This window comes from Neofelis nebulosa, chromosome 5 (genome assembly GCF_028018385.1).
Source record: "Neofelis nebulosa isolate mNeoNeb1 chromosome 5, mNeoNeb1.pri, whole genome shotgun sequence".
Classification (NCBI taxonomy): Eukaryota; Metazoa; Chordata; class Mammalia; order Carnivora; family Felidae; genus Neofelis; species Neofelis nebulosa.
Window position 1 is genome coordinate 58598965 of NC_080786.1, and position 25773 is coordinate 58624737.

The 25773-nt window shown below is 33.1% G+C and overlaps 1 protein-coding gene and 1 pseudogene across 4 annotated transcripts in view; both read right to left on the bottom strand.

Annotated features, from left to right (window-relative positions):
* SI (sucrase-isomaltase) overlaps positions 1-25773 on the bottom strand; it is a 159636-nt gene that overhangs the window by 91660 nt on the left and 42203 nt on the right. Inside the window, exons 1-6 of one of the 4 annotated variants that reach the window (XM_058730409.1) lie at positions 12934-13040; positions 10018-10135; positions 8382-8518; positions 2033-2150; positions 1622-1731; positions 506-657 (exon numbers count right to left, since the gene is read on the bottom strand). In XM_058730409.1, coding sequence (XP_058586392.1) covers positions 506-657; positions 1622-1731; positions 2033-2150; positions 8382-8518; positions 10018-10135 — 635 coding nt within the window. In that variant the 5' untranslated portion in view covers positions 12934-13040. Of the gene's footprint in view, positions 1-505; positions 658-1621; positions 1732-2032; positions 2151-7566; positions 7594-8381; positions 8519-10017; positions 10136-12933; positions 13041-25773 lie in introns of those variants that run through there. The other 3 variants (XM_058730407.1, XM_058730411.1, XM_058730410.1) reach the window with 3 other exon arrangements.
* Positions 22521-23064, bottom strand: LOC131512119 (small ribosomal subunit protein eS24-like; annotated as a pseudogene).

Consider the following 25773-nt stretch of genomic DNA (forward strand, 5'->3'; position numbering starts at 1 on the left):
TATCCCCCCAAATTCATTCATAATGAAAGCATTCAGGCAATATTTAATTAAGTATGTACATTTTCATATACATTATTTCATACATATGTATTTTTTCATATATATATATGAAGTCCTTTAATATGACTATGGGAATTAGCCCCTTTCTGAATAACTATTTGATTCTAAAAATTGGCAACAGAATATGATAAACAATGGGAAAGGACAAAACAGGAGTTCTAGCTATGCAAAAATACAGGGAAAGCTAAAATGCTTTTCGGTGATGCTCCTTACCTTCATCTTTGATTGGCCCTAGTTTGTACATTTTCATTCACCTTTGTACCTTTTATCCACAGGAAATAAAACTGCTTTACATTATAGTCTTTACAAGGATGCACATCCACCCTCTTTGGGAGGAAATTTATTCTTTCTGAAAATGCCTTAAAATTACACTTTTCCTAATTCTATAACAGAATACAATTGACTGGTTATTTAACCTTACAGAAATGTAAAATAAGATACTTACAAAATTCTATTATTGCTTTTTCTAATCACTTTGATGCTAAATGGATTTTCTACAACCTGCACGTCATACAATGTATTAGAAGCTGTGGTACCAGTAAATTCTTTTACAAACTGATGAGGAACTTCATATCTTCTATTATTTGGATCAGTTATCTGTAAAGATTAAACAATTAGCATCATTTGATTCAAAACCATTTTTTCAACTTCCAATTCCAAATTAAGTATCAAATGCAAGTTTTGAATAAAAAATATTAAATTTAGTAACTTAATAAAGGAACTATTAATCTGGCCGTAAACTTAATTCTAACGTTGTTGTATGGTTATGCACAGAATTGTATACATTGTTAAGGAATACAGAACTGGTCATAAAAGTACCGCATATAATAAAAATATTTTTGGCTGATAAAAATATATATTAATTATATAATATTAATATATTAATATATATTAATGATAGTATTACTAAATATTGATTCTTGAATACTGTATCTTTGTGAATTTAATTATTCTTATTGCTTTTTAGTGTTCATCTCCTTAGAAATCCCATGAAGAATTTTATATTTGGTTAAAAAAAATACTTAATTCTTGTGAAGTTGCTGAAAGAGTAGCGTACAAAGAATATGGTGTTGTTTTCACTTCCAAATCCAAAAGATCCAAAATTCAAGTAAACTACTCACTTACAAAATAATAGGAATTAGTTTCTTTAAAATCATGAATAAAAGGGATACCTGTAAAAAGAACTAGTAAGTATAAGTCACATGTATACACCACAATTAACATGTTTCTCAAATTAAATTTTAAACTAATCCTTCATCATAGTCTATGGTTGAAGTAATAAAAACTGCTAAAGTTTATTGAGTGTTTACTCTTCTCAAGACACTGTATCCAATATTTTACATTGACTGTATTATGAAGTTTTTCAAAAAGAATTGCCAGGGAAACTATTCTTATGATACACTTCAGTAAACAGGCTCAGAGAACTGAAATAACTAGTCCAATTAGTCCTTTGCTTTGGAATAAGTATTTCTTAAGAGAGAAAATGTCTTGGTAAGATGAAGAATGTGCTCATAACTTCCTTTTATGATTAATTCCTCTTTATAAATATCCAAAAACAAACCTTAAATCGGAAACGATTGGGTGTCTGATTTTGAGTTGTGATAAGAACACTAGTAATGTCATTTCCAAAGAGCGTAGGTGAAGGTTTCCTGCTTAATTTGGCTTCAAGCCCTTAAAGGAAGAAAAAAAGTTGGTGCGAGTGATTTTATTTATAAAGAGTAATAATTATTAAATATTTTTCATATTTTTATAATTATGTTTCCTTTATTACAAATAATGACTTCTTTTATTATTTGGAAGATACAATCTTGCAAAAATGAAATCCTTGATCTAACATATTTAAACATTCTTGCGTACAAATTTCCCACTCGATTCTATTTAAGATATTTTCCCAAAGAAAAATTTAAAATATATTTTTTGTTTTCCAATTAAAATATATTATATTGGATCACCATGATGCAACATTTCTCACCAGTATTTGTTGTTATCATTCTCTCAACATTATAGCCATGATTATCTGCGAAGAAGCACCAAGGAATAAGAGAGTCATTCCATGGCTTCCAGCAGCAGCCTCTCACTGAGCAAACTGCCTGTTAAAACATTTATAAAAGGAATCATATCATATGATTAGTACTGTTATCATGTGTCAATACCTAGTTTTTAAACATCCATTCCAATAAATGTTTGAATTAAATGCCTGGAAAACAAGCTTATTTCTTCAAGAATACCGTATGTTAAAATAGCATGTATTCTCAGGGCACCTGGGTGGCCCACTTGGTTAAGCATCAGATTTCAGCTCAGATCATGATCCCACAGTTCTAAGTTCAAGCCCCGCGTTGGGCTCTGTGCTGACAGCTCAGAACCTGAACCCTGTTTCAGATTCTGTGTCTCCCTCTCTCTCTGCCCCTTCCCTGCTCATCATGTTCTGTCTCTGTCTCTCTCTCTCAAAACTAAGTAAACATTAAAAAAATTAAAAAAAATAATCTATTCTCTTGTTCCTTTCACTTAGCAGAAATATAAATATTTGATAATGTGAATTAATTACACCGTATCAGAAATTGATACTCTGAGTTGTGATTTATCAAATTTACATATCTGTGCACATTATTGTAAACTTATGTTTTTCTTTATGTCTTTGATTTTAATTTTTTTTATTTGAATATACTGCTCAAAGCAAACTACAGTTTCAATATAATCTCTATCAAAATACCAACAACATCTTTCACAGAACCAGAACAAATAATACTAAAATTCGGATGGTACCACAAAAGACACCAAGTAGCCAAAGTAATCTTGAGAAAGAACACAGCTGAAGGTATCACAATCCCAGATTCCAAGATCTACTACTACTAAGCCTATGTTTTTTTAAAAGTCTGCCCTATGAGTAATTATAATGTATTCTGTTGTCACATAGTCAATACAGAAGAACTGAAATATTTTTGACTATCAATTATGTATCAAGTTACAAGTGAGTGTATAAAGATGAAGACATGGCCCTGAATTCAAGCCTACATAACATGTTTAAGGCAGTTATTTCCAGCCACTTGTTAGTTTAATATTTTAAGTAAATAATTAAACTAATTTATGTGCCAGGTTGTAACTAGATGTAGCCATTATATCCAAAGAATAAAGCAAAACACTGAGCTCTTGAGTAGTTTTATGATCTGTATGGAAAGATTATGTGAAGTGGAAAAAACTATATATGCTTATGTAAAAAGTTGAGGCACATGGTAATTCTGTGTGTTAACATTGGTATAATTAAAAATCTACTTAATATTTAAATTTAATAGTGTTACACACTTTCATAATTTGAGCATCTGTGTGTTTTTTTTTCTTGCCTATTTGTCTTGAAAATAGTTTAAAGTTACTCTTTCAGAGGCTGACATATTAACTTATCTCCTACTTTAACATCAAATTAAACTGGTTTCAGATACACATACACATGCACACACACAAGTACAAACATACATACATGTACATTGAAAATGGAAGTACAATTTGACCTGATATTTTAGGGGTTCATTACCTATCAGAATCTAAAGTATGTGTGACTTCTGATCAGGTAATTTTCCCTCTAGTTATAGAACTTATAGAAGTACTCCCAGCAATAGAAAGAGATAATTACACACAAAAAATTGTCATTTACGGTAATCTTTACAAAAAGCTTTTTAAATGTTGGTACACAACTGAGAGGTAGAACTAAACATAGAGAAATGGATTTGGGAAGGTGTAAAGCTGTTAAGAAAAAATAAATAAGCAAACTATAATCACATTTTGCTAAAATAAAAAAATATATAGTAAAATGGAGTTACATGAAGTTCTTCCAAACATACTATATTTGGGTCCTAGGGCTGTTCTAATAGGATTGTCTGAATGAACAGAAATTTATTCTCTCACAGTTCTGGAATCTAGAAGTCCTACTTCAAGGTGCTAGCAGAACCATGCTCTGTCCAAGGCTCTAAGAAAGACTGCTTCCTTGTCTAGTCATAGCTTCTGATGGCTCCTGGAAAGTCGGCATTTTTTGATTTGAAGACACCATACTCAAATCTGTACTTCCATATTCACACTGCCTTCTTCCCTGTGGTTCTCTGTATGTCATCCCCTTCTCTTGAAGGGACACCACTCATTGGATTTAGGACCCACCCAAATAGCAAGATTTCATTTAGCATATAATTACATCTGCAAAGATCTTATTTCCAAGTAATGTTTATTTTGAGAAAGAGAGGGACAGAGACAGAGAGTGGGAGGAGGGGCAGAGAGAGAGAAGAGAGAGAATCCCAAGCAGGCTATGTGTTGTCCATGCAGAGCCTGATGCAGGGCTTGATCCCATGAATCACAAAATCATGAGCTGAGCCAAAATCAAGAGTTGGATGCTTAACTGACTGAGCCACTAGGCTCAAATAAAGTCATATTATAAGGCTCCAAGTAGACATGAATTTGTAGAGGACATATCATTCATACTACTACATATACACAGCAAAATACTAGTTCAAAACTGTATATCCTCATTGTTTTAAAAAAACTTTTCTAATGTTTATTTATTTTTGAGAGAGACAGAGACAGAATGTGAGTGGGTTAGGGGCAGAGAGAGAGGGAGACACAGAATCCGAAGCAGGCTCCAGGCCCCGAGCTGTCAGCACAGAGCCTGATGCGGGGCTTGAACTCATGAGCTGTGAGATCATGACCTGAGCTGAAGTCGGACACTCAACCGACTGAGCCACCCAGGCGCCCCAATCCTCATTGTTTTTAAAATATGGATAATTTTGGTTTATCTTTAGAGATTTTGATAATTATTATTTATGTTTAGTCATTCTGCCTATTTTTCAAGATTACAGGCATTTTCCCCTATTATTGTAATAGTGTTTAAAAAGCTACTTCTTGTTTTTATTTAAATTCCAGTTAGGCTTAATAATCTATATATAAGTAATTTTATGATGTGAGCTCAGTCATTCTCAATTAGTCACTTCTGATATCTTTGTAAACTCTTGAGTTAAAAGAACCCCTTCCAGGCGCCTGGGTGGCTCAGTCACTTAAAGCGTCCGGCTTCGGCTCAGGTCATGATCTCATGGTTCATGAGTTTGAGCCCCAAGTTGGGCTCTGTGCTGACAGCTCAGAGCCTGGAGCCTGCTTCAGATTCTGTGCCCCACCCCCGCCCTCCCCTGCATGCATGCTCTGTCTCTCTCAAAAATAAATAAACATTAATTTTTTTTTAAAGAACCCCTTCCAGAATTGTTAATGACATGAAAGTAACTGGATATTTGCAGTATCATTCTTTTTGCTCAGGAGGAACAGATGAGGCAAGAACACAATAGTGAATGATCCCATGAAGACTTGTTCCTGTTTAAGTGAGCTAGCTGCTTAGGACAGCCGCTGGGAAGGAACAGGTGCTCATAATAATGTCTAATATTTGAGTGCTTTCAGTGCATTACATGTTTAGTCCCTTCAAGAACTCTATGAGACAGGGGTGCCTGGGTGTCTCAGTCAGTTGAGTGTCCAACTCTCAATTTCAGCTCAGGTCATGATCTCCTGTTTCATAGGACTAAGCCACATGACTGGCTTTGCACTGACAGTGTGGAGCCTGTTTGGGATTCTCTCTCTCCCCTTCTCTGTTCCATCCCTGCTCATTCTCTCTCTCTCTCTCTCTCTCTCTCTCTCTCTCTCTCTTCTCAAAACAAATAAACTTGAAGAAAAATAAATAAAATCCAGTTAGTTAACATAACGCAGAGTATTAGTTTCAGCTGTACAACATAGTCCACACTTCCATAAAATACCTGGGGCTTATCACAAGCACCCTCCTTAATCCCCATCACCTACTTAAGCCCCCCCCCCACACACCTCCCCTCTTGTAACCATCAGTTTGTTCTCTATAGTTAAGAATCTGTTTCTTGGTTTGCCTCTCTCTCTCTTTTTTTCCCCCTTTGCTCATTTGTTTTGTTTCTCAAATTCCACATAGAAGTGAACTTCAATTTTCTTTTTTCTTAATTGGAAAAAGCAAAAAATTAAAACACATTAAATACCCATCAATAGTCATAAACTTTGGTGGATAAAAATACAATAAATTTGTTTTTTTCTTATTTTTATTATATGTGTGTTAGTATACATATAGAATTACATGTAATAATATTGTTATTATTATAGTTACAGCAATTGATTGTTTTATGGACTGAACTGTGTCCCCCAACAATTCTTAGGTAGGAAGCCTAATCCCTGACCCCTTATATGACTGTATTTGGAGATAGGGCCTTCAAGGAGGTAATTAAGGTTAAATGAAAACATAAAGCTGGGATGCTAATCTGAAAGGATTGGTGCTCTTGTAAAAAGAGGAAGAGATGCCAGAGCATGGTCACATATATACTCTCTCTCTCCTTCTGTGCATGCACAAAGGAAAGACCAAATGAAGATACAAGAATCCAGCTGTCTACAAAGCAGGATGAGATGTCTCGCTAGAAACCAACGCTGGTAGCATCATGACTTCTAGTCTCCAGAACAGTGGGAAAGTAAATGTCTATTATTTAAGCCACTCAGCCTGGCATTTTATTGTAGAAGCCCAGGCTGATTAATACATTCTGGGTAGAATTATAGCTGCTGTTAAAATAAGTTCACCTTCTTTTCTTAAATGACAAATACTTGTTAGCTGAAATTTGTTAAATTCATAAGTTTAATTTGTTTCACATTGAAAACACTCTTTAGCAACCTTACAGGCTGACAGTAAAAACTAATAGTAGCCATCAAAACCTTAAACAATTAGCTTTTAAATATTGTTTCCCTGGAGCACTGGATGTTATATGTAAGTGATGAATCAGCAAAATCTACTCCGGAAACCAATATTACACTGTGTGTTAAGTAACTAGAATTTAACTAAAAACTTAACATATAATTAAATAATAAATTATAAGTAAATACAGCCTTCAAACTAAATAAATAAAATAAAATAATTAATGTCATTTCCCTTTAAGATCTTAGCAGCCCATATTGTCCCTAATAGAATTCTATGTTAAGCTTCAATTGTTCCCTAAGAAGAATACACCTAAAGAGAATATCTGGCCAATTATCTTAGTGTGTCACAGTAAACACTATTTATCCAGCTCTATTATCATTAGGTAAACTACAAAGACAAATGTTCCTAATACTGTCCTAAGAAAAATCTCATCCATTTGCTACTTTTCATAGCAAATATTAAAAACTTATGTGGTAACTATGAGGTAGCATAGGTTAAGGCTAATAGAAAAATTTATAGTTCATTTACTTAATCTGCTTGTGATGAAAAGAGTGAGAGAGGTGAGATTCAGATATGTCTATTACAGATAATATATATCATAGATCTGCATATTACATGCATATAATAGATAAATAATATACTATAGATATGCATATTACATTAACATATATAATAATATATAATATATAATTAATATATATTTACATTATGTGGGTATTATAGATTACATAGATATTGCAAATTGTGAACACACACACATTCACACACAAACACACACCTTCACTGACCTTTATTCTCATAGGTTATGAACACTAGGAAGAGTCAACTCAGGGTTACATGAATCCATTAAGTTACCCTTAATTTTCTCCATTTGGGCTTCTCCCAAACTACCAAATAATTAAAAAATAATAATTTTCCAAAATATCATATTACTTTATTTTCCACAGACAATTCTTGTTTTTAATTGTTTTTAATGTTTATTTATTTTTGAGAGCTAGCAAAAGAGAGAGAGAGAGAGAGAGAGAGCAAATGGGGGAAGGGCAGAGAGAGGAAAACACAGAATCAGAAGCAGGATCCAGGCTCCAAGCTGTCAGTACAGAGCCCGATGCCTGGCTCGAACTCACAAACTGTGAGATCATGATCCGAGCAGCAGTCAGATGCTTAATGGACTGAGCCACCCAGGCACCATTTCCACAGACAATTCTTAATGCCATCATTACAAATACTTTTATGGAGCATACATTTTCTCTATATTCTTTCTCTCTCTCTCTCTCTCTTATACTCTCAAAGGTTACAATTTTTTTAAGAAGTAGATTTGCAAGAATAGATTTCATAAAGGTTTTTAAAATTAACAATAGGTTGTTAAGCACGAAAAATATTAAGTTGTGAATTTAAATTGAATAGAAGTACAGGAAAGCAAGCTCAGTAATTTCTGTTATTTCTCATCTCTTTATACAGAGCTACAAGAAAAAGATAAATGTAGCCCAATTGATGGCTAGATCTTTAAAAATATGGTATTGATCCGATATTGAGCAACTATCTTAATATACTTACTATAATATATATCTATTTATAAAAAACATTAAAGTCTTTTGTTGCAGACCTTTGTTGGTAATTGATCTGGAATGCAATTTATTCTCTCATTGATAGGATCATTTAGCTCACTTGGACACTTTCCTGAACCAGGAAACACAGTGGTTGTACGAGTGGTAGGTGGGCTTGAAGTAGAATTACTAATCGCTAGGAAATAGAGAGGTCAATAAAATACTGTGTTAAATTAATATTTTCATATTGTGGGGGTAATAATTACCTTACATTGTAAGAAAAACTAAATTTATATATAATAAAAATAAAAATAAATTTTACATTAATAAAAAACTGACACTTTCAAGTCCTGATTACCAAAGGAAGATATCCAAATGGTATTTAAAAATTGTGCAGAGCCTTACTGGCTGTTTTTGTAGAAAACCAAAATATTTTCACAGAAGGTCTTGAGGTAGATTCAAAAGGAAACAAAATGTACATTCCACCATATTTATAAAAAATGTGTTTTGGGGCGCCTGGGTGGCGCAGTCGGTTAAGCGTCCGACTTCAGCCAGGTCACAATCTTGCGGTCCGTGAGTTCGAGCCCCGCGTCAGGCTCTGGGCTGATGGCTCGGAGCCTGGAGCCTGTTTCCGATTCTGTGTCTCCCTCTCTCTCTGCCCCTCCCCCGTTCATGCTCTGTCTCTCTCTGTCCCAAAAATAAATAAAAAACGTTGAAAAAAATTAAAAAAAAAATGTGTTTTATAGATGAAGAAAGAAGATGGAGAAATATGGATGGGAGAAGGAAATAGAGAAAGAGACAAGAATTACTGCAGAAGAGAGAAAGGTAAGAGGGAGAAAACACGTTGGAGTGAACAGAAGAGAAAGCAGGGCACAGCAAAGAAAAGTATATCCCAATTCTATATAAGACTTTTCCAGTAATCAGATATGGGTAACAAAATTGGTTACTTCACAAAGTAGTGAGTTTGCAGTATACTAGAAGAAAGTAAAACAAATGACTAAGAGCAGTAGAAAATTAACGATGGTTAGACTAGAAGATACTTTGTAACATTATCCTTACCAGTCCTGATTTGGTCTAGAGAGAATGATGAAAAAGGGAAAGCAGGTGAGGTGGATAGGAGTAGTATGCATTTACTCTAAATGAAGATAGAAATATTCAGAAAAAAAATAGATAAACTTTTCAAGCTTTGTTTCACCTTCCCTCTATCCTTTTTTTGTTATACATCCTCTCTCCTTTAAAAAAACAAAAACAAAAAACAAAAAACAATACTGAGCCTAAAATAAAGAGGGAAGTCCCATAGATTTTCCACCCCCCCACCCCCACTTTTCCAAGTATCTGAAGGCCAGAGCAAAAACCTAGGTATTTCCATTAATTAGAAGAACCTCACTAAAAACAGTAGATGATTACTCCTCCTCCTTCCATTAACACCTTGATCCCTTTGCCTCTTCACTATTTTTCAAGCAACACAACGTGGGGAAGGTTATTAATGTCAAAGCAGATAGATTCCTTAATTACAACAGCTCTTAACTAAAATAACTGTAATAGACAGAAAAAACTGGAGTAATTATGTAACTTCCCAGAGATCTTTTTTAACATTTCATCTCATGTAGATAACTTTTAAAAAGCCATAACTAATATGGAGTAAAGTTTCTTTAACTTCACTATAATGTGTAAGTATTTTTTAACATTACTTACCTTCAACAGCAGGTGTCCTAGTTGCTAAAACAGCAATTAGGGCAATAGCTATTATAGTAACTATAGCAAAAAGGACAATCAGAGAGATTTCTAATCCAGAAAATTTCTTCCTTGCCATCTAAAGAAAGAAAAGAAATATATGTTTAAAATGTAAAATATGTACTTACAGTACACCACCATCATTATCATTAAAGTATATACATTCCTCTTTTTTTAGCTACAACACAAGCAGAGCTGCAGACAGCTGTTTATAATCTAAATAAATATTGGCAAAAATGTAAACTACACTTGCAATTTTTAATAAACTGAGTGAATTTGTGATACACATTATTGTGGTAACTAAGATGAAACATAAATGGTGGAAAAGCGAAGCAAAGATCTTTCAGCAGATGTGCCTTGCTCTCTCATTTTAGGGCCTTTCTCAAGTGAAAGAAACCTACCACTCGCACTGTGTTCCCTACTTCTCACAATTTTAGGAAGGAGATGATGTTATCCACATTTTGCTTCTTAGCAACTTCAAGCTTAGAGAAAATAAGTTATTGTCTCTCAAAGTCAAAATGATTTTTAACCATAGTTAATACAATTGGATCTCAATTTCAATACTGCTTTCTTATAACAATACTGTGGAAAAGAATATAAATATATTTGGAAAGAATATACATATGAATATAAATATAAAATATTGTGAAAAATTATATATGTATACAGTATATATTTGGGAGATGTCATTTAAAAAAAGGTTTGAACTGCATGATCTCCAAGTTCCTCCCTCAAAATGAAAATAAAATATACTAAACTCTTGTATCAAACACAGGTGCTTATTTTCTGATAACATAATACATTTCAGTTAGTATACAGAGGATACTTAAATGTAGATTGGGAAGAGCTTTTTTTCCAGCGATTATCTTAAATTTTATTTGTTTAGTTTAGTTTTGACCATACATCTCTCATCTCTCTTAGTCTTCAAGTTTCCCTGACTTTTCTGTATTCTATGACTTTTTATATAAATCTTATTCAATGGCATATACCCAGGTGGGAATTTAGAATTTTCATGGTAAATGCTTTAATAAATTGCAGATATTATTTTTCTTAGATTTTATTTAAATTTTAGTTACTTAACATACAGTATAATATTAGTTTCAGTTGTGCAATATAGTGATTATAAATTGCTGATTTTAAAATAAAACTTTTTGGCCTCTCACCCTAGCCTCTTCTAATTATCTAGATCAGTTCATATCCAGTTGCCCCAACCTAAAAACTTCTTTCATTCATTCATTCAAAAGGCCTCTTGGTTCTACCTCCAAAATATTTTCAGAATTATACCTTCATCTTAACTCCAACACTGCAACATCTTTTTTGTATAACATATCTTCTTAGTACATGTTGTTTACTCTTTCTTCAATCCTTCCATATCTGCTTTTCTAGGTCACTTCCAATTTATGCCAGTTCAAATGCCATGTATTTTGTGAGTTCTTTCCTAGTCTTAGAGGCAGAGTTAATCCATCCTTTTTTCCATTTTACCATATTACATAGCATATCTACTGCCCTTCTTTATATATATGTCAATTTCCTTAATTGTTGCTCTATTCTTACTAGCAATAATCATGAAAATAGTTCAGAGCCTGACATCAAGTAAGCACAATTCATTTTTTAAACTGCACCTTATGAATGAATGTTTAAAGATTAGCATTCAATTTTAATATATGATTTCCTATTACACATATGTAAGCTGTTTATTGTATCTGTAATATTCAAAGAACCCAAATGTAAACTAGACTTAATCAAAGTGACAGAGGATATAGGAGGTTGTTGAGAAAATGAAACCCAACTGCTCAATGTTATGTGAGAAAGGACACAGTTGCATTTAATGTTTAACTTCAGATAAGTTTGTCTCACTCAAAGTAATATCTTACTTTGGTATCAAGAAGCCAATAAGGATTGTGCTTTTCTTTTGTTAAGAAAAGTCTAAAAAAAAAATGCATATTGTTATGAAGCAAACCCTCTTTTATCTAGAAGAATCAGAACAAAATTAATGTATTAAAATTAAATTACTCATGTGAGTACTCATAAACAATCAGTACTAAAATTGTTCATGTGCTGTAGGTGGTAATTACATTGATCACATTTTGGATCACAGCAATTTTAAGCAAAACACTTTTCGGGAAATTATATATTGATGTCCTTTCTGTGTAAATTTATTTTAAAAATGAGTAATACTTTACTAGATGGTAGTTTAATGACTTTGTAAAAAAGATTTGCTAGAAAAGATTAAATGTTTTTTAACTGTAGCATTCTACTCCACCTATACATTGTTTCTTAAATAAAATACATTTAGTCATACTTAGAATATTTCTACATATTTTAAGATATGTTTTGATTCTTACTTTTTTCTATATGAAGTAGTTAAACAAAACTTGCTTTGATTCACTTATAATGAAGAACTGGGGAAAGAAAATATTCTCATATCTTAAAAAAATTTAAAAATGTTTTCTCCTGTTTTAGTACAAAGACTATATATTTAAAATGGCAAATGAAAATAAGCTGTCTTTTTTTTTAAAGAAGTACAAATAGGGGCGCCTGGGTGGCGCAGTCGGTTAAGCGTCCGACTTCAGCCAGGTCACGATCTCGCGGTCCGTGAGTTCAAGCCCCGCATCAGGCTCTGGGCCGATGGCTTGGAGCCTGGAGCCTGTTTCCGATTCTGTGTCTCCCTCTCTCTCTGCCCTTACCCCGTTCATGCTCTGTCTCTCTCTGTCCCAAAAAAATAAATAAAAAACGTTGGAAAAAAAATTTAAAAAAAAAAAAAAATAAAAAAATAAAGAAGTACAAATAGACAGGAATATTGCTAACATGAATTAAAGGAATACATAATTACTTAGAAACATGAAAGTAATGAAGAAATATGATCCATAAACGTACCTTATTTCATAGCCTGTTCTGTTCACTATGCCGTACCAGAGCTGGGTAAGGCTGCAAAAGTTATGATCAAGGAAACTGCTCAGATATATATTGAGCTACTCATAAAGTTTTATTGCACCTTCACCAGCTGTCAGTATTTAATAAACTTCAACATGCGTCGAAAAAAAACCTTAACCCTGAAAATAGTTGCATAAATAATTCTGTATAGGAATCTAAGTTAATTAATAATTGTGCCCTCAGATAGTCTTTGATTCCTGAAGCTATGAACTAGCCCAAGAACATAAAAGTGTTTATTTATATTGTTTTTTTTTCATAATTTTATTTCTTTCACTATTTAGATATTGTTTGAATAACTGTCTTATCTAATTGTGTGAAATTTAAACTATTACTAAAACGTAGAAACATATTGGTAAGGTAGATCTGGAAAACATTTGCAGGAATTAACAATTAGAAGATAATATTTAATGGAAGATAAATAAAATAGATATAAAATAGAAGATAATATAAAAAGCAATGATTAAAAGTTATTTCCTGTGTCTCATTATTAACTTTAAGGTTGAAAGACTGAGCCAATCTGTAAGACTAAAATGTAAAAGTACAGATATATAAATAAGTAATTCAGAAATAAAATCAACATTTTATCTATATTTTTTATTTATAGCACAAATTTAATTATCAAAAATTATATTGTAAACAACATTTCATACAGTAAAATTATAGTATCAATTACATTACTTGTTTAAGTTAGTATAGTGTTTAGGAGCAAAGGATTTAATATAAGAGACCTGGTTCCAAACGCCAGCTGTACTACATATTCCTAAGAAACTGTGGGCAAATCTGTTAATGTTTTTAAGCCTAAACCTCTTTACAAAGAGGAAATAAAAATATCTAACCAAAGAGTCATTGTGAGATTTATATGCACTAACATAATCTATTAACATTATTGCAGCTCTGTTATCAGAGATTACAATTTGAAGTGCTTAGTGTCTGAGTTCTGCACACGATCTTGGCACTATCTTTTCAAAGGAATATATATTAAAATAATGTGGTCACACAAAGTACAGTTACTGGTTTTTTGAGACAATCTGAATAGGAGTAAAAGAAGTGAATACATGGATTACTGTCAAGACTTAGGGGGAATATAAAGAACTTCCAATATATAAAGAGCAGTGATATGGAAATAACATTAGAATCATTCTAGATTGTCTCAGTGGGCAGAAGTCCAATGTAATAGAAATTATGAGTGATTTACTCTCTACTCACATAGCACACAATTATGCATGTGGAAAAGTCATTCAAAATACTGAATTAGAGTCAGGATGTGAGTGTAGCAAGGTCACAGAATATAAAGTCAATGTACAAAAGTCAATCATGTTCCTACGTAACACTAATTGGAAACTGAAACTTAATATATTACATATAAATATATTTTTTATTTTTTTTATTTTTAGATTTCTTTATCTAAAAAAATATATATATAAAGAGAAATATATAGAGAGATATATATCTAACATATATCTTTACAGATATAAATGGATAGATAGATAATTTATGATAGCATGAAAAATGAATATTTAGGTATAAATCTAACAAATATATGCAGACTATTCTGAAAACAACAAAATGTTGATAAAAGAAGTTTAAGATCTAAATAAATGGAGAGATAAACTGTATTCATGGATTAGAAAACTGAAAATTATTAAACTGTTTATTCTTCATAACTAGATCTACATATTCAATATAATATCAATAAAAATCTCAGGAAATAAATATAGACAAGTTGATTATAAATTTTCTACATCAATGTTTATAGAAGCTTTATAATTTCCCCAACCTGGAAACAACTAAGGTGCCCATCAATACCTGGCATACTACTCAGGAATAGAAGTTATGAATATTGATTCATGCAACTATATGGATCAATCTTAAAATTCAGGTTAGTTGTTTTCTCTGCAATTTAAATTTTCTGATTGGCTCAAAATAAAGTAATTAATTAGCAATTTGTCTACCCTTTGTTTTTTTTCTCTTCTAAGAGTAATATCAAACACTCCAGTGTCTCACATCTTTGAACTGAAACTAATTCTGTCAAGTTTTAATTAATATTTTGTAGATTTTCTTTTATGTGTAGATATATTTTAAGAAATACTGTTTGTTCTCTCGATTTAAAAAGTTTATGTGATTTGAAATTGTCATGCCTTCTCTTTCATATCCAGGTTTCCATGTCTGGTGCTGTGAGCTGGCCTTTGCCTTGAACAGTTTCTTTAAATGTTTATTTATTTATTTTTGAGAGAGAGAGAGAGAGAGTGCATGTGAGAGCACATGTGTGAGTGGGGGAGGGGCAAAGAAAGAGGGAGACAGAGTCCTAAGCAGGCTCAATGTTGCCAGCACAGGGATAGACAGAGACTCTGAATCTGGAACCAGGAGAGTTGTGGCTGCTTAGCCAACTGATCCACTCAGGCGCTTTTGCTTGAGCAGTGTCTTTTGTTTCCATTATTCCATACTTCCTCCCACCCTAGCTCTGGTTCCATTCATTAACTTCACCACCAGGGGAGTAATGTGTTCATGAATTGCTAGGAGGTAAATTCAAACAAAACTATAATATAAAGGTATTCAATTATAGACATAAAATTATATACAATAATGAAAAATGTGTTTTAACTTAAAACATAATTTTATCTAAAAGTAATTGTGAGTTTAGTTTTTTTTATTTATTAATATATAAACTATACAAAATTCTAAAACTGCATTAAGTAAATTAACAAAAATTGAGTTAGGGGTGCAATAGGCAAAAAAAGTTGTAAACACCAACAGTGAAATGGAACCATACTTGATGATTGACACTTTTACTAAACAGAACAGATTAGTGTTCAACTACTCTCTTTATGGACTCTGTTCTGTTTAGACTTTCTAATGTGCATTTCAGAATTTCCAACATATGGTGGTTAAATCATGCATATCAAACATACACTTTGGGTTAAAACTAATATAATTTATAATCCCATTTACAATTGCACCAAAAACAATTAGATACCTAGGAATAAAAGTAACCAAAAAGCTGAAGGACCTATACTCTGAAAACAATAAAACACTGATGAAAGAAATTAAAGATGACCCAAAGATATGGAAAGACATTCCAAGCTCATGGATTGAAAGAAAAAATACACACACACACACACACACACACACACACACACACATATATATATATATATATATATATATATATATATATATGTATGTATGTATTGTTTAGGTTTCTTTATTTTGAGGAACTGAGAAAGCACATGCATGCATGCATACAAGTGGGGGTGGGGCAGAGAGAGAGGGAGAGAGAAATCTAAGGCAGGCTCTACACTGTCATCACAGTGACCAACACAGGGCTCAATCTCATGAACCATAAGATAATGACCTGAGCCAAAATCAAGAGTCAGACACTTAACCAACTGAGCCACCCAGGCTCCCAGAAGAACAAATATTGTTAAAATGTCTACACTACCCAAATTACTCTTCACATTTAATTCTTCCCTGTCAAAACACCATCAGCATTTTTCAGAGGTAGAACAAGAAATCCTAAAATTTGTATGGAACCACGAAATACTTCAAATAACCAAAGCAATCTTGAAAAAGAAAGGCAAGGCTGGAGGCATTACAATTCCAGACTTCAAGTCATGACACAAAGCCATAGTACTCACAACAATATGATACTAGCACAAAAATAGACAAATAGATCAACAGAACAGAAGAGAAAATCCAGAAATGAGCCCACAATTACATGGTCAATTAATCTCTGACAAAGCAGGAAAGAATAACCAATGGGAAGTCTCTTCAACAAATGATGTTGGGAAAACTAGACAGTAACATGCAGAAGAATGAAACTGGATCACTTTCTTACACCATACACAAAAGTAAATTCAAAATGGATGAAAGACTTAAATGTGAGACAGAAAACCAACAAAATCCCAGAGGAGAACATAGGCAGTAACCTCTTTGACGTTGGCCTTAGCAACTGCTTACTGACACGTCTCCAGAAACAAGGGAAACAAAAGCAAAAATGAACTATTGGGACTTCATCGAGGTAAAAAGCTTCTGCACAGCAAAGGATACAATCAATAAAACTAAAAGGCAACTGATGGAAGGGAAGAAGATATTTGCAAATGGGTCTGAAATTTGATATTTGATAAAGGGTTAGTATCCATAATCTATGAAAAACTTCTCAAACTCAACACCCAGAAAACAAATAATCCAGTTAAGAAATGGGCAGAAGACATGAATAGACATTTTTTCCAAAGAAGACATCCAGATGGCTAACAGACACATCAAAAGATGCCCAACATTACTTATCATCAAGGAAACACAAATCAAAACCACAAAAAGATAACCTCACACTTGTCAGAATGGTTAAAATTAACAACTCAGGAGACAACAGATGTTGGTGAAGATGTGGAGAAAGGGAACTCTCTTATACTGTTGGAGGAAATGCAAACTGGTCCAGGCACTCTGGAAAACAGTACAGAGGTTCCTCAAAAAGTTAAAAATAGAACTATCTTATGATCCAGCAACTGCACTACTAGGTATTTACCCAAAGGATACAAAAACACTTATTTGAGAGGACACATGTACCCTAATAGTTATAGCAGCATTATCAATAATAGCAAATTATATTAAGAGCCCGAATGCCCACTGACTGATGAATAGATAAAGAAGATATGGTATATATACATACACACATATGTATACATATATATACATATATATACATACGTATACACATGCACACATTCCACACAATGGAATTTACTCATCCATAAAAAAAAAACAAAAAAACAAAAAACAGAATCTTGCTGTTTGCAACGATGTGGAAGGAGCCAGAATATACCATATGGGGTGCCTGGGTGGCTCAGTTGGTTGAGCATCTAACGTCAGCTCAGGTCATGATGTCACTGTTAGTGAATTCAAGACCTGTATCAGGCTTGCTGCGGTCAGCCCAGAGCTCACTTCAGATCCTCTGTCCCCGCCCCGCCCCCCGCCCCTCCCTGCTCACACTCTCTCTCTCTCAAAAATAAATAAGCATTAAAAAATAATATATTATGCCAAGTGAAATAAGTCAGTCAGAGAAAGACAAACACCATATGATTCCACTCATGTGGAATTTAAGAAACAAAACAGGTGAACATAGGGGAAAAACAGAGAAACCATAAAACAGACTCTTAACTACAGAGAACAAACTGAAGGTTGCTGGAGGGAATATGAGTGGGGGGATGGTCTACATAGGTGATGTATATTAAGGGAGGGCACTTGGTGTTATACGTAAGTGATGAATCACTAAATTCTACTGAAACTAATATTGCACTACTGTTAACTAACTAGAATTTAAATAAAAAACTTGAAGCAAACAAACAAAAACTATCTGTTCACTCTAGATCATTAACCTTTCTCTGAGCTATACAATTAGAAACAAATAATCTACCTTCCTTGAGCCAGTGAATAATTTGACTCTCTTAATTAAAGCATTTTATACTCATCTAATACAGATTGTAAGAACAGACATTGCTTATTGATAATAAATTTTAATGATGAAATGTTAAATGTGTCTACTCTGGATCAAGAGGTTGGTAGTTGGATTATGTGTATTATTTATTACCTTCTCTAGACTTCCATTATGTAGCTTGTCAAGTATTTTCATAAACCATAAAACTACAGGTACACATATATGGCATAAACCTCTGGGACTATTAAGATAATAATAAAAATCTTAAAAACCCTAATAGTATCACTATAAGTGGTTGTAAAATGGAAAGGAAAATGAAAAGGGGTCTCACTCATGCTTTGCTATTTTATAGGAAAAATTTATGTTTTTTTTTCAAATCTGCATTCTTGAAGTGTGAATTGTGGACTTAAATATGGAAGGAGCTGCTTCATTTCAAATATAAGTTTTCAGAGAACTCCTAATAAGTTAATTTTTAAAACCTATCATTTAATCATCACTGAAACAAATGGACAGAATAGACTGTTACCTATTAAATTTCAATCATATTATATGTAAAAATATATTTTGCCTGTAATACTATCAGTGCTATGAAGTTACATAAAATGGAACTAATTAAAATTAATTTTAGAATAATCTTTATAATTATCATTCTAAATATTGTAAATATCATTGAAATTATATTGCAAACATCGATGAAAATACTATCTAGTTCCTGAAAACAGCCCTTGAAAAACAATTTTCAGCTTGTTAATGCTGTAATTTTATTTACTCTATTTCCATATTTTGATTCTAGGAGATTTATTGTGGGAAAAAACTACATTTTTTAAAGTTTATTTATTTATTTTGAGAGAAAGAGAGTGGGGAAGGGACAGAGAGAGACGGAGAGAGAGAAATTCCCAAGCAGGGTCCACGCCATCAGTACAGAGCCAGCGTGGGACTAGAACTCTCAAATCCTGAGATCATGACCTCAACTGAAATTAAGAGAGTCTGATGCTTAACCAACTGAGCCACTCAAGTGCCCTGGAAAAAACTAGTTTTAAAATACAGAAAACTCATTCACATATTGGAAATAGCCAATAAAAAAAGACTAATGAATTTAAACAGATCATGATTTCTCTGGAGTGGCTATTTAATGTATACATTCCTGAAAAAGAAGTTTTATAAATAATAGTAGAGAAAAATAAAAATAAAAATAAAGTGACTAGAGGCTGGTCTAAAATTAATCTCATTCCTTTAGCACTTATGAGATTTACTTACTTCTAAATATTCACTAGAGATTTAAGGGCATATTTCTTTGGCAAATAAGCTAAGAACAGTGAAGCCAGCTTAGAAACCTGCTATCTAAGTCTTTCTGAGGGAATTTCCACATTGTTAAGAATGAACAATCAGTAAAAATTGCACAGAACTCCATGTTTAAAATATATTATTTTATTATGTACATAATTTGCAAATATTTTTCCATGTTCTATGGCTTGGTTACTCATTCTCTTAACAATGTCTTTTGAAGAACAGTTGTTTTCAATTTTTTAAAGATCAATATTTATTTATTTGTTTGTTTATTTGTTTTTTAGTTCAGAGGCGCCTGAATGGCTCAGATGGTTAAGCATCTGACTCTTGATTTTGGTTCAGGTCATGATCTCACTGTTCATGAGATTGAATCCCTTGTCAGGGTCTGCGCTGACAGCATGGAAACTTCTTGGGTTTCTCTCTTCTTCTCTCTCTGCCCCTCCTCTGCTTGCACTCTCTCTTTCTCTCACTCTCTCTTGAAATAAAATAAAAAAATTAATTGGTTCATTCTTTTGGTGTCATATGTAGGAAATCCGTGCCTATCCAAGCTCATAGATATTTTCTCCTATTTTCTAGAAATTTTCTGGTTTTAAGTTTTATAATTTTAGTACTATATTCTTTGTGGATTTAATTTTTATGCTGTGGAAGTTCCGGCAAAGTTTAATTTTTTTGCACGTAAATAACTAATTGTCCCAGCAATACTGTTAAAAAACAAACTATCCTTTATCCATTAAATATCTTTTCACCTTTGTTGAAATTTTGTTCATACATGTGTGGGTCCATTTTGGACTCTCTACTCTGTTCCAGTGATCTATATGTCTAGCTTTTCTTAAAGACCATACTGTCTATTGCTTCACAATTATTCATGTAATCCAGAAGGATGAGTCTTCTAGTTTTGTTCTTTTTCAGAATTGCTTTGTCAATTTTAGTTCTCTTTTTCTCATGTATGTTTTAGAATAAGTTTCTTGACTTCCACCTAAAATTCCTGTTGGGATTTTACTTGGGATTGCATTGAATGTGTAAGTCACTTTAAGGAAATTTTATATGTTATTAGTATTGAGTCTTTCAAACCATAAACATGGTATATATTCCCATTTACTTAGGCCTTGATTTCTTTCATCAGAATTTTTCAGTATGCAGATATTGTCCATATTTTAATATTTACACATAAGGGTTTTGTTTGGTGGTGCTAGTTTAAATGATATTTTCTTATTTCAAATTGAAATATTCAGTGTTAGAATATAGAAAAATGGTTGAATTTTGTATATCAACCCTGTATCCTATAATTTTGCTAAACTTATATAGTAAGTTCCCATACGATTTTGTAGAATCATTGTGATTTTTACATAGATGACCATGTATGTCATCTTTTATTGATAAATTTATATTCTTTAATTTCAATCCATTTGCCTACTATTCCTTTTCCTTGACTTGTTGCACTTACTAGAACTTCCAGTAAAATGTTAAATGGAGCAATGTGAGCAGTCATCCTTGCATTGTTCTTGATCAGAGGGAAATATTTAATCTTTCACCATTAAGAACAATGTTTGCAGGGTTTTGTTTGTTTGTTGACAGATTCTCTTTATCACATTGAAGAAATTACTTTCTTCTCTTAGTTTGTTGAAATGGATATTGAAATTTCTTTTTTTTTTTTTTTTTTTTTTTTAATTTTTTTTTTCAACGTTTTTTATTTATTTTTGGGACAGAGAGAGACAGAGCATGAACGGGGGAGGGGCAGAGAGAGAGGGAGACACAGAATCGGAAACAGGCTCCAGGCTCCGAGCCATCAGCCCAGAGCCCGACGCGGGGCTCGAACTCACGGACCGCGAGATCGTGACCTGGCTGAAGTCGGACGCTTAACCGACTGCGCCACCCAGGCGCCCCAGATATTGAAATTTCTTAACAGTTTTTTCATTCATTGAGATGGCCAAATTACTCTTCCTGTTTGGTTTGTAAAACTGGTGAATTTCCTCCACTGATTTATAAGTATAGAAAAAAGTCTTGTGCTTTCAGAATAAATCCTATATTGTCATAATGTATTATCTTTTTTCAATAATGTTGGTTGCATTTGCTTCTATTTTCTTAAGGATTTTGGGGTCTATTTTCATGAGGATACTGGCTGTTTTTTTTTTTTTTTTAATTTCCTCTAATATATTTGCCTGATTTTTGTACCTGGGTAAACTGGACTCATAAAATGAAATGGGAAGGGCTTCTTACTCTTACCTATTCTGGAAATTTTTATTTGGAACTGGTGCTACTTCTTCTGCAACTGTTTGGTAGCATTCACCAATGAATAATCTGCTCCTAGAGATTTTATAATAACAAGTTTTTTACATACAACTACATTTTTTTCAGAGATATTATAATCTATTAGCTATACGCTCCAATTTAGAAGACAAGGTCACATGTCATCAACTAAAGAGATTTTGAGTCCCCTAAATTCTGAGTGAATTTTTTATTCATCTAAATGGTTTACACTTAATAGAGAACACATAACCAAAGAACTAGAAAAATAGAAGTAAGTTCCAAAGAACTAGAAAAATAGAAGTTAAGTTAAACAAGTTTCATATTAAGTAATTATCACAATTTAAAATAAATTTGGATAATTAGATTATTCATGAAAAGATACTAAAAATTATTTATAAGAATATATGACAAACACCATCAACTCTAGTTTTCCTCATAAATGGAAGAGTTATTTAAAATCAAAGTCATTGCTTTATTATTTTGTTTTATATTGTTTGATTTTTGTGGCTGCAAATTTACATAAGTGTTTTTTTTAAGTTCTTAGTTCATTAATCCTTTCATGAAAAATCTGCACAATGACTACAGATAAAAGAATCTTTACTCCTTCTTTTGTCCAATCACCAGCTCATATTTTGCCAGCACCAACACTAGTGTTTGCAGTCCCCCTGTCTTTCTTTGCTCTGTTCTACTGTTCCTTTCACTGTTTTCTTGAGGTCTGTTTCTTCTCATACAGTTCATGTCTTGCAAGTCTATGTTTGGGTTCATTTTTCTTTGCATAACCCAAGAATCATAAATCATGCCAAACAAAGCTAGTTGTCTTGCCACTATCAAAATGAGTTCTGAATCTAAACACAAAGAAGACATCTTCTGTGGTTTTGTACATTTGGCTAATTTTTTGAAACTTCTGTCTTGGGTTTTGTTGCTTTTCCAGGATGAAGAATATCAATGACCACTTGTTTTTGCTGAAGTAGTCGGATGGTCATGAACTTCATGGTGGTCTGGGTAGTTACTGTGTTGTTCATGATGGTGGCCAAGCTTCAAGCAGCCAGAGAGAATTATATAGGTTTTTTAATAAAAAATGGAAGGTGCTCAAAAATGATACAGAAAGAAAACCTAAAATTAAACATTTTCTTTTTTCTTTTTTTAAAATTTACATCCAAGTTAGTTAGCATATAGTGCAATAATGATTTCCAGAGTAGAATCCAGTGATTCATACCCTATGTATAACACACAGTGCCCATCCCAACAAGAATCTTCCTTAATGCCCCTTGCTCATTTAACCCATCCCCCACCCATAACCCTTCCAGCAACCCTCAGCTTGTTCTCTGTATTTAAGAGTCTTTTATGTTTTGCCCCTCCTTGTTTTTATATCATTTATGCTTTCATTTCCTTATGTTCATCTGTTTTGTATCTTAAATTTCACATATGAGTAAAATCATATATTTGTCTTTCTTTGATTAATTTCACTTAGCATAATACCCTCTAGTTCCATCCACATTGTTGCAAAAGGCAAGATTTTGTTCTTTGTGATTGACGAGTAATACTCCATTGTGTGTGTATATTAAATGTGTGTGTGTGTGTGTGTGTGTGTGTGTGTGTGTGTGTGTGTATGCCACATCTTCTTTATCCACTCATATACTGATGGACATTTGGGCTCTCCATACTTTGGCTACTGTCGATAGTGCTGCCATAAACATTGGGGTGCATGTGCCCCTTCAAAACAGCACACCTATATCCTTTGGATAAATACCTAGTAGTGCAGTTGCTGGGTCATAGAGTAGTTCTATTTTTAATTTTTTGATGAACTTCCATACTGTTTTCCGGAGTGGCTGCACCAGTTTGCATTCCTATCAGCAATGCAAAAGACATTCTCTTTCTCTGAATCCTCACCAACGTCTGTGGTTGCCTGAGTTGTTAATTTTAGCCATTCTGATTGCTGTGAGGTGGTATCTCATTGTGGTTTTGATTTGTATATCCCTGATGATGAGTGATATTAAGCAATTTTTCATATATTTGTTAGCCATCTGGATGTCTTCTTTTGAAAAGTGTCTATTCATGTCTTTTGTCCATTTCTTCACTGGATTATTTGTTTTTTGGGTGTTAAGTTTGAGAAGTTCTTTATAGATTTTGAATACTAACCCTTTATCTGATATGTGATTTGTAAATATCTTCTCCCATTCCGTTGGTTGCCTTTTAGTTTTGCTGATTGTTTATTTCATTGTGCAGAGCTTTTTAACTTGATGAGGTGCCAATAGTTCATTTTTTGCTTTTGTTTCCCTTGCATCTGGAGACGTGTTGAGTAAGAAGTTGCTGCAGGCAAGATCAAAGAGGTTTTTGCCTGATTTTTCCTCTAGGATTTTGATGGATTCCTGTCTTACATTTAGGTCTTTCATCCATTTTGAGTTTATTTTTGTGTGTGGTGTAAGAAAGTGGTCCAGGTTCACTTTTCTGCATGTCACTATCTAGTTTTCTCAACACCATTTGCTGAGGAGACTGTCTTTATTCCATTGGATATTCTTAACTGCTTTGTCAAAGATTAGTTGGCCATACATTTCTGAATCCATTTCTGTGGACTCTATTCTGTTACACTGATCTAAGTGTCTGTTTCTGTAACAGTACCTTACTGTCTTGATGATTACAGCTTTGTAATACGTCTTGAAGTCTGCATTGTGATGCCTTCAGCTTTGGTTTTCCTTTTCAAGATTTCTCAGGTTATTCGGGTTTTTTTGTGGTTCCATACAAATTTTAGGATTGTTTGTTCTAGCTCTGTGAAGAATGCTGGTGGTATTTTGATAGGTATTGCATTGAATATATAGATTGCTTTGGGTGGTATTGACATTTTAACAATATTTGTTCTTCCAATCCATGAGTATGGAATATTTTTCCATTTGTTTCTGTCTTCTTCAATTTCTTTCATAAGCTTTCTATTGTTTTCAGTGTATAGATTTTTCACGTCTTTGGTGAATTCCTAGGTATTTTATGTTTTTTGGTGCAATTGTAAATGGGATTGATTCCTTGATTTCTCTTTCTCTTGCTTCATTATTGGTGTATAGAAATGAGACCAATTTCTGTGCACTGATTTTATATTCTGTGACTTTGCTGAAATCATGGATCAGTTCTAAAGTTTCTTGGTGAAATCTTTTCGGTTTTCCACATACAGTATCATGTCCTCTGTGAGGAGTGAAAGTTTGACTTCCTCCTTGCCGATTTGGATGCCTTTTATTCCTTCATGTTGTCTGATTGCTGAGGCTAGGACTTACAATATTATGTATTGAACATCCCTGTCATGTTCCTGACCTTAGGAGGAAAGCTCTCAGTTTTTCCCCACTGAGGATGATATTAGAAGTGGGTCTTTCATATACGGTTTTTATGATCTTGAGGTATGATCTTCCTACTTTCTTCTGGATTTTTATCCAAAAAGGATGCTGTATTTTTGTCAAATGCTTTCTCTGAATCTATTGAGAGTATCATGTGGTTCTTGTCCTTTATTAATGATGTATTACATTGACTGATTTGTGTATATTGAACCAGCCCTGTATCCCAGGTATAAATCCCACTTGGTCGTGGTGAATAATTCTTTTAATGTATTGTTGGATCCAATTGGCTAGTATCTTGTTGAGGATTTTGCATCTACTATCTGTGCTCCCCTGTTTATAGAGTCCTAATGGTATTGGAATCTCTCCTTTATCCCTTTCTTGGTCAGTCTCTTGATGTTTCTAATCTTTGTTTTTTCTCTCCAGCTGCTTTCAGAGGGAGTGCTTTTCCTATACTCTTCCTCCTGTCTCTGTCCTTTCTTCACAAGCAAACACAGCTCTCTA